This window comes from Chanos chanos, chromosome 14, assembly GCF_902362185.1.
Source record: "Chanos chanos chromosome 14, fChaCha1.1, whole genome shotgun sequence".
NCBI classification, from domain to species: Eukaryota; Metazoa; Chordata; class Actinopteri; order Gonorynchiformes; family Chanidae; genus Chanos; species Chanos chanos.
In genome coordinates this window covers 10,768,316-10,784,411 of record NC_044508.1, presented here as the reverse complement: position 1 = coordinate 10,784,411, position 16,096 = coordinate 10,768,316, and the positions used below count along the sequence as shown (strand labels likewise).

Here is a 16,096-nt window from a genome sequence, read left to right as displayed (position 1 = left end):
TAAAATGTCACAATAAATATTAAATGCAGACTTCACACCTGCGCTTGTCCTGCTATCTTTTCTGCTCTTTGTTAGTTTGTCTCTAACTAAAACTAACATCTTGTTTGACCAGTTGTTGGGTATGTGTTCTTTCATGATCTGTAGGCCATTCTCTAAACTGAACTGAACAAGAAATGCAGGGTAGTGCTGAGTGATAAGTCCTTTTTTAGTCATGTACAAACTTAATTCAGTTAGACCAAAAAAGAAAGCTATCATTTGAAAATGGGTTAAGTAACAAGCGTGACTGAATAAACAATAGCTGTTGAAATTACTCTATCAAAAGCTGATTGGAAAAATGTCTAATCAGACATGTGCAGGATGGACAGTGAGCTAGTCTTGAATAGTTAAGCTTAAAATACATTGTTGTCTTGTCAAGAAGCTAAATTACCCTCCGTTGTAGTAAAAAGCAGACCAAGATGGACACATTTCCTCCACTGATCAACATTAACATGTTTTGTTAGACATATTTGTGACTGTAGAATTTTACTGTATGTTTCATCTTTACCAGTCTACCCTCTCTCTTTCTCTCTCTTTCCCTCTTAGACATTCTCACCCTTTCTCCCTTGTATAGATTTTAAAGTCTGATCTCTTTTCTTCAACTCAAATTTGAGCCACTTGACATGAGATTACAGATTGTGGTCGTTCTCATTTGTTCTTAAGTAGAATGTATGGAATACTAAGCAGAAAGAGGAAAATGCTTTTAACAGAAGTAAATCTTAATACTCAATCCTAATTTAATTACTGGGCTTAATTAAGATTATTATTTATGAATCAAAGAATAACTGAAATTAGTGTATCGCTTAAGGATTAACAATATGATTTTATGTGAAAGCACTGATAAATGACTAAAAATATAAGTGCTCATTTAGGTTTCAGTTATTAGAGCTGTGTTAGCATTGAGATTGTCTCAGTGATGGAAAACCAGACCAGTGCGAAGGGAATATTCATTTGTTAGTATTATTGTGGAATTGAAGGCCAGTCTACTTTTGTGCATATGCTTGTCTTTTTGTTCAGGTGTGTAGCATAAAGTAGCCATGGGGAAAAACCCCTTATTTCTTTACCATGGCCTTGGCCCTGTTAAAATATTGTTTACAGAAATGATCCCTAGGCATAAGTGGACAATATGAAGCAGTCATCCATATACAGCTGAGATTTTTAGTATTCCTGGAGAAGAGCATGGTCTTCAGAGTGGAGCATAAAATAAAGGAGATGTGTGGTGAATATATCTCCCTCTTTCTCCTGGATAGTGCAGCTTTCGTCCACGACATCCCTGAGGCAGTCCACAGTAAGGCACTTGGCACAAAAGGAAAAAAAAGGCGGAAGAAAGATTCAGGGCTAGCAGGTTTTGTCTGTGTATAAAGGGGGGATCTGCTTTGTTATGTATTGTGTTGTGTTTGCAGTCTATAGAGATGACCAATAATGCAGAGGCTAAGATGGCAGTCAACAGAGGGTCTATATGAAACATGGTCATATATATATGTGTGTGTGTGTGTGTGTGTGTGAGTGTGTGTGTGAGCTTGGATTATATCATAATATATAAATATGTGTAAAATATATGTAACTATATAAAGACAACACTTGACTAAATGATGGATATGAAGTATATTGAAAAAGCATGCATCCATATAGGTGCGCATCCAGAGTTAATTAGGAAATTATCATTAGGGTTGTATAGTTATGCATAAGAATGATTGACAGGCCTATTCATCCATTATGGTGATGAATGGATCGGAGTGGCTTTGAAAGAGGCGGGATTGTTTGGGAACATTTGGCAGTAGATTCAGCAATGAAGGATTCTCAGTGTGCTTTAGGTTCACAAGGAACAGTGGCTAATGTGGTCTTGGCATCAACTGGAAGAAAAAAGGTCAACTAGAGTCAACTGTGATTGAAAGAGCATACAACTCAGTATCAGCTGACTGAAAACATCACTCAGGGCTGTGAACTGGCCCTTTCACCACGAGTGGTCAGTCAAGAACTTCATAGAAAGGGTTACAGTGGATGGTTTACTATAGTGCATAAACCCCTTATTACACTGAAAAGGAAATGTTTGTGAGTGATGCAGTGTAGAGAACAGAGGAAATGGTCCATTGAGCAGTGGAAAAACTCATATGGTCAGAGGAGTAATCCTTCATCCAGTTCTCAACAAGTGACCCGGTGCATGTGTACCCAAAAAAAAAAAAGAACCCCCTTCAGGCCTGAGTGCTTGTTACCCCCAGCAGAAGATTCTGGCAGTTCGGTTTTGTATCGCATTTTTCTGACATGATTCAGTTCATCCACATCTTATGCCGAGGCTTTCTGTCCTGATGGGAGTAGTTTCTTCCAGGATGACAATGCCACGATCCACAGGACAGGAGTAGTCACTGAATGGAACACTGAGCATGAAAACAATGTAAACAATATGGTGTTGTCGTCTCAGTCATGAGATTTCAGCTCATTTGTAGACATATGGGAGATTCTGCATGAGTGCAGAGGCAGCGTTTTCCACCACCGACATGACACAAAATAATGGAATGTCCCATGGAAGAATGGCGTCGCATCCCTTCAGTAAAGTTCCAGGTATTTTTACAGTTTATGCCAAGGTATAGTTAAGCTGTTCTGGCAACACATGGTGGCCCGTCATCCCCTGAAGGCAGGGAGTCTTTTCAGGACAGGAGTCTTTTCATTAAAGTGTGTGTGTGTATGGTAAAATCAACCTCTAGGAAACTTGTCATGTGGCAACCTTATGAAAGTTCACTGTCTCTCATACTTTAGTGGTCTTTTGTGGTAAATGTGACCCTTTTAAGAACAGAGAGAGCTATTGAGGGAGGGAGCGTGGGTTTGGGGGGGGAGGGGGGGTTTACTGATTCCTGAGTCAGCACCTCATAAACACGCCACAGTGACCAGTCTCAGAGCAGTCATTCTCAGGCCAGTACAAAGAAAGAAGCTGATTTAGGAGACTGCAGGAGATTGAATGCTGACGTAGAGTACGCTTTTTGCAGTGTGTCTGAACCCCTCAGCTGTGGAAAGGGTTTGTTTTAAGTGACTCTTTTCTGCATTTGTGATGAAGTCTCAAACATCTCACAGCTCAATCAAAGCCCCCTTCAGACATAATTATGGTCCAGAAGCGTTGTTGCTAAAAGCACTGCTCGTAAAGATCAATCAATACGAGTTTGGGTCGATTTGATTAAAGGAAACAACTGAGCATTACTCAGCAGCGGACGAGGACTTGGGAAGATATGCCGTCCTACGGGAGCAGCAAGGTGAAAGAGGAATGACGTGAAATTTTAAGATTAGAGCCTCGTGTTGTTTTTCATCTAGTTGCATGAGATACATTTTTGATCACTGAAACTCCAGAATGATTTAGAATGTCCAGAGCAGGCACAGAACATCCAACATATTTCCAGTATAATCCATATTGCAGAGAATATTATACAAAGCCATTAGCGAAAAGCTAATTGGTGGGCCGCATGTATCTGTGGTTATGCTCTGATTAGAATTTAAGAATTCTAGAATTTTAGAATTTAAGTGCAAAGTCAGTGTGCATTGATCTAATGTGATTAGCTTGTTCTATGCTTATGTTTCTTGGAAAAATGTTTAGTAGGGTGTCTTAGGCAGATCATTTTGGAGACTGTTTTGTCCAGTAGCACAGAGAACTGCCTGTACTGATTTAAAAAAAAAAAAAAAAGAAAAAAAGGTACTTCTCATTTTCATGTGACACATTGTTATGCGAATAATTTTGCAGTTTTGAACATTTAGGTTTTTTGTTACAGCGTTTTAGATCTCTGTTTTGTTCTTCTGGGATAGTTAAGCAATCAAGCAATGAAGAAAAATGGTAAAGACATACAAAAAAATCAGATTTTAAAACGTGATAATGGGTATACCACTTAAATCCGGATAATACACTGTGCACCTCCATTCATCTTGAGTGAAAGCTCTGCAATCTCTTGGAAAAGTAATCATTGAACTGACTGAAATGAAATCTCCTTTGTTGGGTTTTCCACTCTTGTGTCTCAGGGATTCTTGCTTGTATTGCTTATTAAGTCAGTGTCAAGGCTGCTCTTAGATCCTATTAAGACATGCATGCTTATTCAGCATTAGCTTACCTGCATCTCCATTTCATTTGACACTACTGATAATATACGTTATTAACACTCATCAGAGGTGTACCACTGCAGCCTGTCCCCCATGATGCCATGATGTCTACTCACATAACTGTCTACTCACACCAGAGTGAGACTATACACACACACACACACACACACACACACACACACACACAAAGAGAGAGAGACACACACAGATATATATATATATATATATATATATATATATATAGGGCGTAGGGCAGTGGTGGAAGTGATAAACATCTATCCAGGGCCAGTGGTGAAAGGAAGAACTTCAATCTGTGGTTTAGCTGAACGTGTTCTGTTCTGTGTTTCAGCTTGTGAGGCATTGTTCACATGTTTTGGATAATTTCATTACTAATGGGGTATGGTATTATTTTCGTAATTCATTGCTCTGTTTTCTGCTTTGTTTTTGCCCCATTGACTCCCCAAGTTGTGGTTGAGAGGTGTGGTTAAGGAGTGTGTCTGAAGGGTAGTTGCTAGTGACGAGCGCACACACACACAAACACACACACACACACACACACACACACACACACACACACACACACAAACACACACACACACACACAATGACTTCAGACAAACACAAGCATGTAAGACATGATGATGGATACAGTACTTAAATCCACTACACTATCCCCCTCCATTCATGTATCGCAGCTGAAATAACTTAAATGAAACCTCCTATGCAGGTTTTCCACTCTTTTGTTCTCTTGTGTGTGAGGGATCCTTGGTTCTATCACTTATTAAGTCACTCTCAAGGCAACTGATAGAGAAGTATTTTGTAAGTATACTTAAAGTACAATTGGGTGCAGCGCAGCTTTAAAAAGTATTAACACATAAAGTTTTACTTCAAAACAGTACAACTATAATATTTCTTGTCGTACAGAAATGACATCTTTACAGGAGACAGTTGTGGATGTTAGGGGTCCCCCAACCTTAATGAAACCAGACAAGTTCCAAATGATTTATGGTTTTTGTCCCTGAACATCAGTGGAGTGTGTGCCTAGGTGTGTCCTGACAATTAGCTATTTTGTGATTGAACTGCACAAAGCATGAAGAGAATCGGTATGTATTTGCAAGAAGAGACAACGTCGATAAGAAATTAACAGCATCTGTTCAGTTGACCTGAATGCCATTGTTTTCACACTTGGAGAAAAATAGCAGTGAAACCATAGCTTCATCAGATTAAATACCAACTGAGCAAAGTATTTTGTAATCCCTCAGCTCAAAATGGCTTACATATACTTTTCATTAAGCGTTCAGTATGTGTTAGTTGACCATGTGTTGGGTATGACTGCTGTTGCATTAGTAGACATGGTATTCCACTCTCGCTGTGACAAGCTACACAAATCAAACAATTCTACTGTAGACTTAAAACGCAGAACAATAAGGTCACACGCCTTACAGCTTTAAAACCCCAATATGTTTGCAGTATCACAACTACGTATGAATACACTAAAGGCACTGTGTGTTAGTGAAAGAACCAGTTAAATTAAAAACGTTTACAAAGGTTTATCAAGACGCGCAGCTGAACTGAACTTGCTGTTCGAATCTGTGCATTAAACGTGCGAATGAGGCTAGCTAACATAATTGCAATGCAGACTTGTTCACTTGTTCAGCGTGTTTAGATTGGAGTAAGTGACAAAGCATTTGTTATGCCTATGTGTAATACTCTGGACATGTATGGAAGGAAAGCGTACAGAGTCTCTAAGGTAGGCCGTGTACACACAATGCAGATATAACATAGAAAAGACTGAAGACAAGAACAGTTTGTTGTTTGTTGACCAAGCAATTTCCCAGCAGTTTTTGTCAGCACTGATGTTTAGTTTTATTCGGGTGATGTAATGTGCTCTCACAAATGTTTAGTTGAACAGATGTTGCTTTAAAATGTGAATATTTCATAATTGAATTTACAAACTTACAAACCTCAGTGTTTTAAGTACATGTGCATTTTTCCCTGCTGTTCAACGGACCGTGACTGAAAATACGGACCCAGCGCTCAACAGTCACGGCCACGAACCATTTCTGCATGGCCAGACACTCTTCGTGGACAAGACTCCAGCTTTCATGCTATAAGTACAAGGCTCGCTGTGCCAAATTCAAGCAGACAAATAACCAGAGTCAAGCTGAGGTGCATCCTGTTTGGAATGAGCGTTGTTATGTAGTGACCATGGCACAGTTTGTCACATCACACTGACTCTGTTGAGTAAGACTTTCAGAAGAGTGAACACTCCGCTGCGCTATCTGTCATACAATCACCGTTCACATCACAGAAGCAGATCACGTGGCACCATAGGCAAAAATTTTCCCAAGCGCTATAAACCAAAGTGGCATGTAGATACATGTTTCTCATACTCTTGTCTATCTAACAAAAAATCTGGTTGTCCATACGTGGTCCGCTAGCTGAGAGAGCTCTATTTAATCCACTTTTAGCAGTAGCCAAAAAGGTACTGCATTTGTTTAGAAGGCCACTGGATTTCAAAGCTCACTGTTGTTTTATTGTTGAACTGTAAAATGTAAAATAACTGTAGTTTGCCTACCACTGTACAGATTGCTTCAAAATGTAGCTTTCATCATGTCCTAAGGCAGAGCAGAAGTAGCATGGAAACAACCTATCATGTTCCATTTTGAAGAAACATTTCAGTTCAATTTTGGAAAAACAAAACCCCACACAAACTCCCTTGCTGTGTCCCAGCTATGCATGAACATTAAAAGAACCTGTAATGTCTTTCAGTTACACAGCATGAACACAGCAATATTCTTAATATATCAAATATATTGGATATTTGACGGCATTCCACTATATTTCATGTCAGCATAATGACAACAAAGGCAAAGATGTAAAAATACACTGCATCTTTAAACACTGATGATTAAATAGATTAAATTACACTTCTAAAGGGTGCTGAAGAACAAAGTTAACTAGAGGAAAGCGTAGAGTAAGAAAAATAATGTTCAGTTATATTCACTATAAGTATACTGAACTACAGTTTAAGCACATAGACTGTAATACCAATGCAACCTCATATACCTCAAGTAAGTAAAGCTACCCATGTGTACAAGTATTCCAAATGTATTTTGACACTCTTCAGAACACTGTTCTCTAACCAGGTAGGTAAAGACAAAAGAGGAGAGGTTCTTTCATATTTGTTTGTGGTATGGATCAAAGAGAACTGTCTCCAGAGATGTATTGTTCTCTGCTATTAAAAGCAAAGGGACTGGAGGAGGATCAAGGGTATATTTATCAAATCTGTGATGAGTTCAAGATGGCTGATATGGGATTTAGCAGCTTTGCCAAGGACTGAGCAGAGTCACGTTTGGTGTGGGTTTCTCTGGGGGAAGCAGAGGAACAAAAGGGCACTAATTGATGGTCAAGGACATTGGCCTTTTTCCTCAAGGCCAGTCAAGGTTTTCCCTGGAGAAAAGGGACCATGGGCTGGAGTGAGAGTGGGGATCTGGATGAATCCATCGGTCCACAAACTTCCGCAGCATCAAAGACGGTTTCTTTTTAATTGAGTTCAGACGGAATTGCTGTGCAGCCCATTAAAGTGTAGAAGATAAAATTCAGAGGCTCATAAAAGCAGAGCACAGTGTTTAGTGCTACATCTTGTATCATACGCATGATGGTCTTGTTTTGTGTTTTTACCTATCTATATTTATCCCACAGTCATTTGGGATTCAGAGTATATTTATCGAAACAGCAATTTCAGAATTATTGAGCGATAATTTGATAAAACAGTGTAGGTGGCTGAATGGCACATCAGGTAAAAGTGCTGTCTGTCAATGCCCAGTGGGGCAAACTAGCTGACTGGCCAAGAGTCCAGGAGAACATGATTGGCAGCATTCCATGGGCGGATGAGTCGGCCAGAGTTTCTCTCTCTGTTATGCCCAGAGGTGGTATCTGGCAATCAGATGTCTATGGAGTTTTTATAGAGTCATGCAAATAGCCTTTCCCCCAAGTGTGTTATACCCTTTAATGATAACTATGCCAGTCATACTGTGTAAAAACAAGTGAATGGCTTAGGTGACTATGAGAGAGACTTATGAGTTTGGGGGTAATTGGACTTTTTTTTTTTAAACACTGGAAAATATTGAAAATAGATGCTGTTGTATACACTCAGAATTAATATTCAGCTTGAATCTTTTTTTCAGCCACTATATATTGTCGTTTTTAATAGCCTGGACTATTAAAAACCATTATCTTCCACCATAGAAAAAAAAAAGGAAAAGGACAATAAAGCCTATTAGTTTAAAGCTCATTTGCCCGTGCTGTCAAGAGCTCAGTAAGTTTTCCATCTGAGTTGGAGTGAGAGTCGATCGTCCACCACCACAACAGCACAAACGGGAGGGTTGAACAGAGTAGAGGAATTCATTAAACAGCTTAACGAATGGTCCTGTGCCAGTCAAAAGAAAAAAGGGGGGATTAGGAGAGCCAGCTGATTAAGGGGATGTCGGCTCTTCTTTTTTTTTTCATCCCTCGCTTCAGAGTCTTGACAAACCAGAAACATGAAGACCACCGTGTTCAAAAAGATTTCTGGAGGTAACTAATTCAACCAAAACAAAATGTTGAAGGAGGAGGGAGGGAGAAAGGTAGGGAGAGAGAGAGAGAGAGGGAGAGGGAGGGAGGGAGGGACAGAATGTGTGAGAGAGAGAGAAAGAGAGAGAAGACTAATTACAGTCCCCCCACTACTGTGTTCTAATAGCCTTTCTACCTGGAGATAATTAGGTATTACTGCATGTGAGTCATATTCAGAATACTGCAGCGTATGCCTCTGACAGTTCTTTGAATGGCCGTCATCCAAAAATGCTATTTATCCTCCCTGTATGATCAGGAAAACTGGGCATGTGAGCATCCATGCATGTTCGGCTCAATCAACATGTGATTTACAAACCTTATGACAATCATTTTGCTTTAATAAAGGCCGCCGACGCTACAGTCTCCATTTACATATGGTCTCATATGAACTCTGGGAGCTTGGCTTTGGAGATTCAACCTGTTATTCACGATATTCAGTGTACCGAATGCCTGAAACAGGGAGAATCGAAGTGAACGCAATTAAAGTTCAGGGACCTGATGCAGCACCCACTGCAATCTCTCTCCTCAGTCCTCCAAGCTGTAGTCTGGAAAAGTCACAAGCCATGCGGGATCTGAAAGGGGGGGAGTTAATTAAAACAGCAAGAGCAGTAACAACCTGCACAGTCACAACAACAGAGACTGATTTAGACACAGTGGGATATTAAACAAGCAGCAAATCAAGTGCTATGTAGGTGCAGATAATATAGGCTACTTTCCTTAATTACTGCTGTTACTGTTGGGAGAAGTTGTTCCTGGCTCTGGTCAGATTCATCAGTCAAGGTGGAGATGAGGTACTTAATCAGAGGGATCCCTAAAACAATAAGGACAAACGATAGGCCTTCTACGGATATGAAATGTTGTGACCTTTCTTTATACCTTCAGTAGCCATATGGTTCTCTTGGATTTGACTGAGAGCTTTTGCCTGAACGATGGAGGCAGGTGCTTATGGCCCGAATGATTTTGTTACATTGGGAGGACTGTGCATGTTCTGCTGCTGGCAAAAAAAAAAAAAGAAAAAAAAAAGAGGGGGGTTGGCAAGCAGGATGTGAGCTGTCTCCATGGTTACCAGCGGCACTCTCTCAGCCGAGTTAAAAAAAAATAAATAAATAAATAAATAAAAAAAACTGTGTCATTATCCGGTGCTATGGGTGGAAGCGGAATGAGCCTCCAGTCTGCTGGGCAGTTTCCTCTCAGAGTCCAGCTGCCCCTGTGTCTTCTATTCACACACATATACACACATACACCACACACATACGCGCACTTACACACACCATCATCACAATTTGCACTATTTTCTAGGACGCAGCCACCCATTTCTGCTCCTTTCTGCTTTCCATTTGAGACAGCTCACTCATTCCTGTAATATCGTACTTTTTTGTGGGTAAACATCGCATATAATTTCTACTGATAATATAGTGTCGAAATATTATTGCTAATGGATTGGAGTCTTTTATGGGGTGATTGAAAGACATTCGAAGAGGACTTGGAACTGTAAGAACATTCAAAAAAGCAGAACAGAACAAGAACACACTATTGCTCCTCTGTCAAATGTAGACTCTTTCTTGTGAATGAATAAAGAAAATCCCCAGTAGTTTACTATGCACATGTACTGATGTGTATTTATAAGTGTATCTGTAATTGTTTGGAACATCCATTCATGCGAAGCAAAATCTCTGCTCATTAAGTTTTATCCGGGCCGCGTAGCTGACTTGTGCTCAGAGATAATGTAGGTTACACTCAGCCCCAATCTCTCTAGCTAGGGCAGAGTCCTCCATCTCCAGACCTGTATAATCCACCTCTAAGATGAATGCTTGTACACACTCACACCTGCCTTCAAGCACCTCTCCTGAGCACTAGACTCAAGTTACGGTACTCTCACAACTGCCGCTCAGGTCACTACATACTAAGACTATGGATATACCCGTACACAAATCAGAGGGTGTCAACAAAGAATATTTTCAGGACCCTTTTGAGATGGTGTGTCCATCATAGTACTCATCTCTCTTTTAAATCTCATACACAGAATCAGGGTTAACTACTGAAACAGAGGAAATACCAGGACAATGTTGATTTTGATAACTGTGATACTTATTAGTGGTGAGTGGTCTGTAACTGATAAGAAATCATATGCTTTCTCATGCTCAGTAGCCAGTGCAGTTTTGAACACTGAGGTTTAAAAAAAAAAAAAACAAAAAAAAAAACCTTGCCGTGCCCAAGTCCTTTAAAAAAAAAAAAAAAATTGCTGGTTTTGAGTCCATGTCCTCAGTTTGTGTAGATTATGATATGAGTGGTGGCTTTTTGCTATTGAGCACGAGATGAATGAGCACAGGTTTCAGAGAACAACTTGATCCAGCTGGTGGGGTAAAAAAAAAAAAGTGATAATCTGTTTATCTTTCTTTCTCTCTCTTCTCTTATTTACAGCCCCCAACACTGCGCCGTATGGGAGTACGGGAAGTGCAGAAGTCCTGCTGTCTTGCCGGTACCTGATTTTGGCTCTCTCCTCCCTCATCATTGTTTACTAGCTGAACCTGGCCATACACAATGACTGTAAAGAACCCTTTCAAGCATTTACAAATCCTCTGACATTGCTGACTGCTGGCTCCAATCTGGTACAGTTTGTTCCTAGCAGCATGGGATTTAATCAGCATTACTTATGTTGGGGTGGTCATATTCTGGGGGATTTCTCATCATGTAAATACGTATAATTCCCTTTAGTTTTTGATTATCCACTTGGTGAATCAGTTCCCATTGTCCCTTTCAAAGGCACTGAAATTAGCTAGACATATTTGCCCCCTAGAAACAGGGGGTGGGGGGGGGGGGCACTAATGTTGTTTTTCTTTGTTGTTGTTAATGGCGGAAATGAAGGCCCATTCTGCCGCTTCCCTCACTGTGCTGATAGGTAATTTACATATCAGCATTTTGCAGCCAGTTTTTTGATCTTGTAAGGGTTCGAAAAATCAAACGTAGATTCCATTAGTCAACAAATAATGGTAACGTAGGTTGGAAAGGGAACCTTTCAAGATGTTGAAATTACATTATTAAAGTAATGCACTAAGAGAAACACCACATCTCTGAGCAGTGTTGAGTATTTCTTGGACATTGGAGTATGACAAATTATATATGGAATATCATTATACCTTTATGACCTGGTTTGCTCTGATAGAGCATTTGACTGATACACAATTCAAGATTACAAACCTAACTTTGTTGAAAATGAGTGGCAAATACTTGTATTGTTATTGTTGTTGTTGTGTTTTTCTTTTTGTTTTTGTTTTTCTTTTTGTTTTGCTTTTTAAGGTTGTTTTTTTATCATAACAACATAATGATTTGTTTTTATCATCTGAAAATGGATATAATTTTATGTTGCAGCAATGGTTAGAAATTTTTCCTATTTAAGAATAAGATTAAATTGGGCAAACTACTTATCTATCTTCTATCCTTAGCTGCTGCAAAAGTTGTGAATAACTACATATTAACATCATCTTCAAAATCACTTAGTCATAACATGCTAAATATTGTATTTATCTGAATTAAGCAGAAAAACATATTTACATTTTTCATAGCTGAAAAAGCTCACCGCTCCATAATTTAAAAATCAGCAGGTCATGAAAGGATAATGGCATAATTATGAAACCAGGAATAGTAGTTCACAAATTCAGAGAATTAGACAAAAATGATGTTTGATAGATAAATTAATTTAGGATTTTTTTTTTTCAGTTTGCAGTGTCAAGTGGCTGAATGCATGAACAGAATTTGAACAAAACAAAACAAACAAACAAACAAACAAAATCTGTCATTGCCAAGTATGTTCCAAACATTACTGTAGCATTGTCCATATATAGATCTTGTTACATGTTTGCGTTGTGACAGGACAGTCTAATTTCAGTAGATTTCATTGTTATTACACCTCATAAAGAGGGACATGTCTGAAAGAGAAAGTTTCCAGAGCTGGGAGTTCCAACAGTTTTACTCAATTCAGTTTTACAGTTACTCAGTGCAAATACTAAACTTCTGTACACTGACAGTCCTCTAGGTGTAGGTGACCTACAGGAATACTAGAGGGATTATGTCATTATTAGGCGGTGTCCCCTTTGAGTAGACTAACAAGAAACATTACAAATGTTACAACTTACAGATTCATCTGAAAGCACAATTTCTTGTCATTATTGTAGACGTCGCTTTCTGTTTTTGCTTTCCAGGGACCTATAAGTTGTTTAACGAACTTCCAATTTATAAAATTTTATTTTGTTATTATTATTTGTACAGGATTTTTATAATGTATTAATGCATCATATATATACTCAGTTCATTGCTTTCGTTGATGTATGAAATCATTTTAAGAGGTTGGAAGAAAAAAAAAATTCACTTCCTCTTCGAAACAGAAAGAACATTTCAAGTGTGAATTTCAATCTGTGAATGGCTATAATTTAACAAAAAAAACCTGTATGGCATAGTTTACAATGTTGTCTTTCATTTTAAATGCCATACCATTGTTCATTCTTGTCAGACAAATAGATTAAACTAAAAAAATGTTTATAATCAAATAATCTACTTTTTAATTCAGAGATTGTGAACCAGTAATATGATGTTATAGAAATGCGTCACTTGTGTGTATATTTCTGGAAAGTAGAATTAATTTTATAATATTGGTAGAACCAGTGTCTAGGTTTAGTTTTCACTACCCTAGTACTCACACACATGTTGTGTCTTACGATGTGCAGAAATTATGAATGTGCTGCATGTCAAATTAATATGTATGTTAAGGTGGCCAACTATCATAAATCAGTACTTTTTGAAAACAAAATCAGTTTCAAGACTGTTCTGAATCAATTGAATTAAGAACAATCATATGTGCGACAAGATGATTAAATTCACACGCATTTTTTTTTTTTTAACTCCCTATCGTAAACCTGTTGCAAATTCAGTTTGATTTGAAGTTCTCTGAACAGATCTTACATGGGTTTGCCCATTTAAGAATGAAAATATATGTTCAGTGTTATGTAAAAATCAGGTATATTTAGTGTCATGTAAAATTTAAAAAAAAAAAAAACAGACCTGCAAACAAAATAGATAACATGAACTATTTTTAATAAGGAAGGTGCAAGAATAAATCAGATGTTAGTGAGAAGTGACATTGTACAATATAGTCCAGTTCATCTAGCAGTTTAAAAGAATAATCTCATATCAAGTTTCTACTGCCAGTGTTAAGTCTTACATACTGCCAAAAATGATAAAACAGGCACTTTGAGTTCATACGCATTCACCTTTTCTGTTGCTGTTGTCTGTCACCAAAATACATACTATCACCAAAACACATACAAATTAAGACCTTAATTAGTCAAGTTATGCCACAAGTGTCAAACTTGACTACAGTTGTAGTTAAGCTACTGTTAACATTGCAATCAGTATCAGGACTATCTATAGCCACAGTGTGTTTGAGTGACAGGGACTCAAACAGTATCTGACAAAGTACCATTTCAGTCTATCACTAATAGACCCTGACACCATATGGCTTTATTTTTATAATATTCAACATGACAGCAGTCTTGTAGCATGAAATTCTTGTTAACATTTGAAAACCTTGAAAATCTATCCAAAACCATTCGAGGTATAATAAAAGACAGTTACCTTTAGAAGGCCATCTCTTTTCAAAATTTAGGACCTAGTTTTCCTCCCTCTTTGAAAATATTGATTTGTAGTCCTTCTCACAACATTGTCAGTGTTTGACCAATGTATTGAATGCTTGAGAGGAGGTTTTTTCTCAAAAGATTTCTTGTCAAAATCCATCACATTTTAGAATGAGCAGTATGCTACTGGGCTATGACCATTCCATATATGTATCATATCTGTTTGTAGATACAACAATGATGTTTAGATGGTGAGAAGGTATTACACATCTGGCCGTGTTACATTGTAATTTAGGAGTGGTTGTGACCTAGTGTTGTGTTTAAGGTATTATTTATTTTCGTGCTTGTCTGGAGGAAAACTTTGCAGAATACTGCTAAGGTTTCCTCCTTTAGAAAACAAGATTCCCTGGCCCCTTAACTTAATTTTAATGTTAGGCTGCAAAGCCTCAAACTTCAGATCAGACTTAAAATATTCATTCATCTGTTTTAAGGCCAGGCCCCATTCCTTCTCTCAAGACTTTTGCTACTGTGTTATTCAGGATAGCATTAAAACATTCTCAAAGCATTATCTGTCGGCACAGTAATCACTCTGATTAACGTCCAACATTTGGAATAAAATGTGTACTTCATTCTGTATCATTACAATGCAACCTACAGTGATTAGTCCATAAGTGAACCAAGTACTGTATTGAATGTGCCTTTAAAGCATTTAAATGGTATATTAAATGCCATATCCAAGCCTCATGTAATGAACAATTACAGGACATAATAGGGTCGTTAGATGTTCCGCAATACTGATACATTTCTTACAATGCTTAATCATTCCTTGTCTTGTCTATGACTGCAAAAAACAGCTAGTACATTGCACAAAAACAGCTTGAACATTTTGCTGACTGGTGATATCATGAACAGTGTGTGCTCAACCAGTATTACATTTTAAAGCGATATTTCAAAAATCATTAAATTCATAGAAATGAATATTAAGTGACCAAAACTTCAAAAGAAGACATCTGTTAGTACACAGTGATTGAAAGGTTTGGTTTCAAAGTAGGCATTTTGTGACAAATTGAATAAGAAGATGAAGATGATCTAGCTGTATTTTGAGACAGTCATACATTAATTGTTTTTATCCTTAAAGCTTACATTTGTCTTAACAATCAAAATGACACACCGTGCACCTCAGACACACAAACACTGCAGTAATAATACATTTACACAGTGCCAGAAAATCGACGCAGGACAACACAATACTGTGTACCCTCATTGACTTCCATGAATAAAAATATGATGAGCTTCGGCATTGTTTCATGGGAAACAATGACAACGCATCCTCATTTAGAGATTTAAACCACCACCACCACCCCACACACACACACACACACACACACACACACACACACACACACACACACAAACAGTGTTGCGATGCAGCTGAGCCAGCTTCTCAGATTGGACAGATATATCAGACATAAACATATGGTAACTGCATGGGATAGTAAAATCATCTGAATTTCCCCTACCTTCCTTATCAGGCATTTAAAGGAGACACTGAAAATGGTTGGTTATTTATCAACGAACTAATGAGCTGTGGTTAACTGCTTACAGGGGGAAAAAACAAAGGCCTCGTAGGGTTAGCATAAAAGGTTTAGGGTTTTAACAATGACCAAATCACTGCCATGTTTGTCTTTTCTGTTTCTCCGTCTCTGCCTCCAGGGCTTCTTTTTCAAAGCTCAGCTGAGAGCAGT

The 16,096-nt window shown here is 38.3% G+C and overlaps 1 protein-coding gene across 1 annotated transcript in view; it reads left to right on the top strand.

Moving 5' to 3' along the window:
- The window catches only part of negr1 (neuronal growth regulator 1), a 75,125-nt gene extending 63,879 nt beyond the window's left edge, over positions 1–11,246 (top strand). Inside the window, exon 8 of the mRNA XM_030791525.1 lies at positions 11,146–11,246. Coding sequence (XP_030647385.1) covers positions 11,146–11,246 — 101 coding nt within the window. The remainder of the gene's footprint in view (positions 1–11,145) is intronic.
- The last annotated feature ends 4,850 nt before the right edge of the window (positions 11,247–16,096 follow it).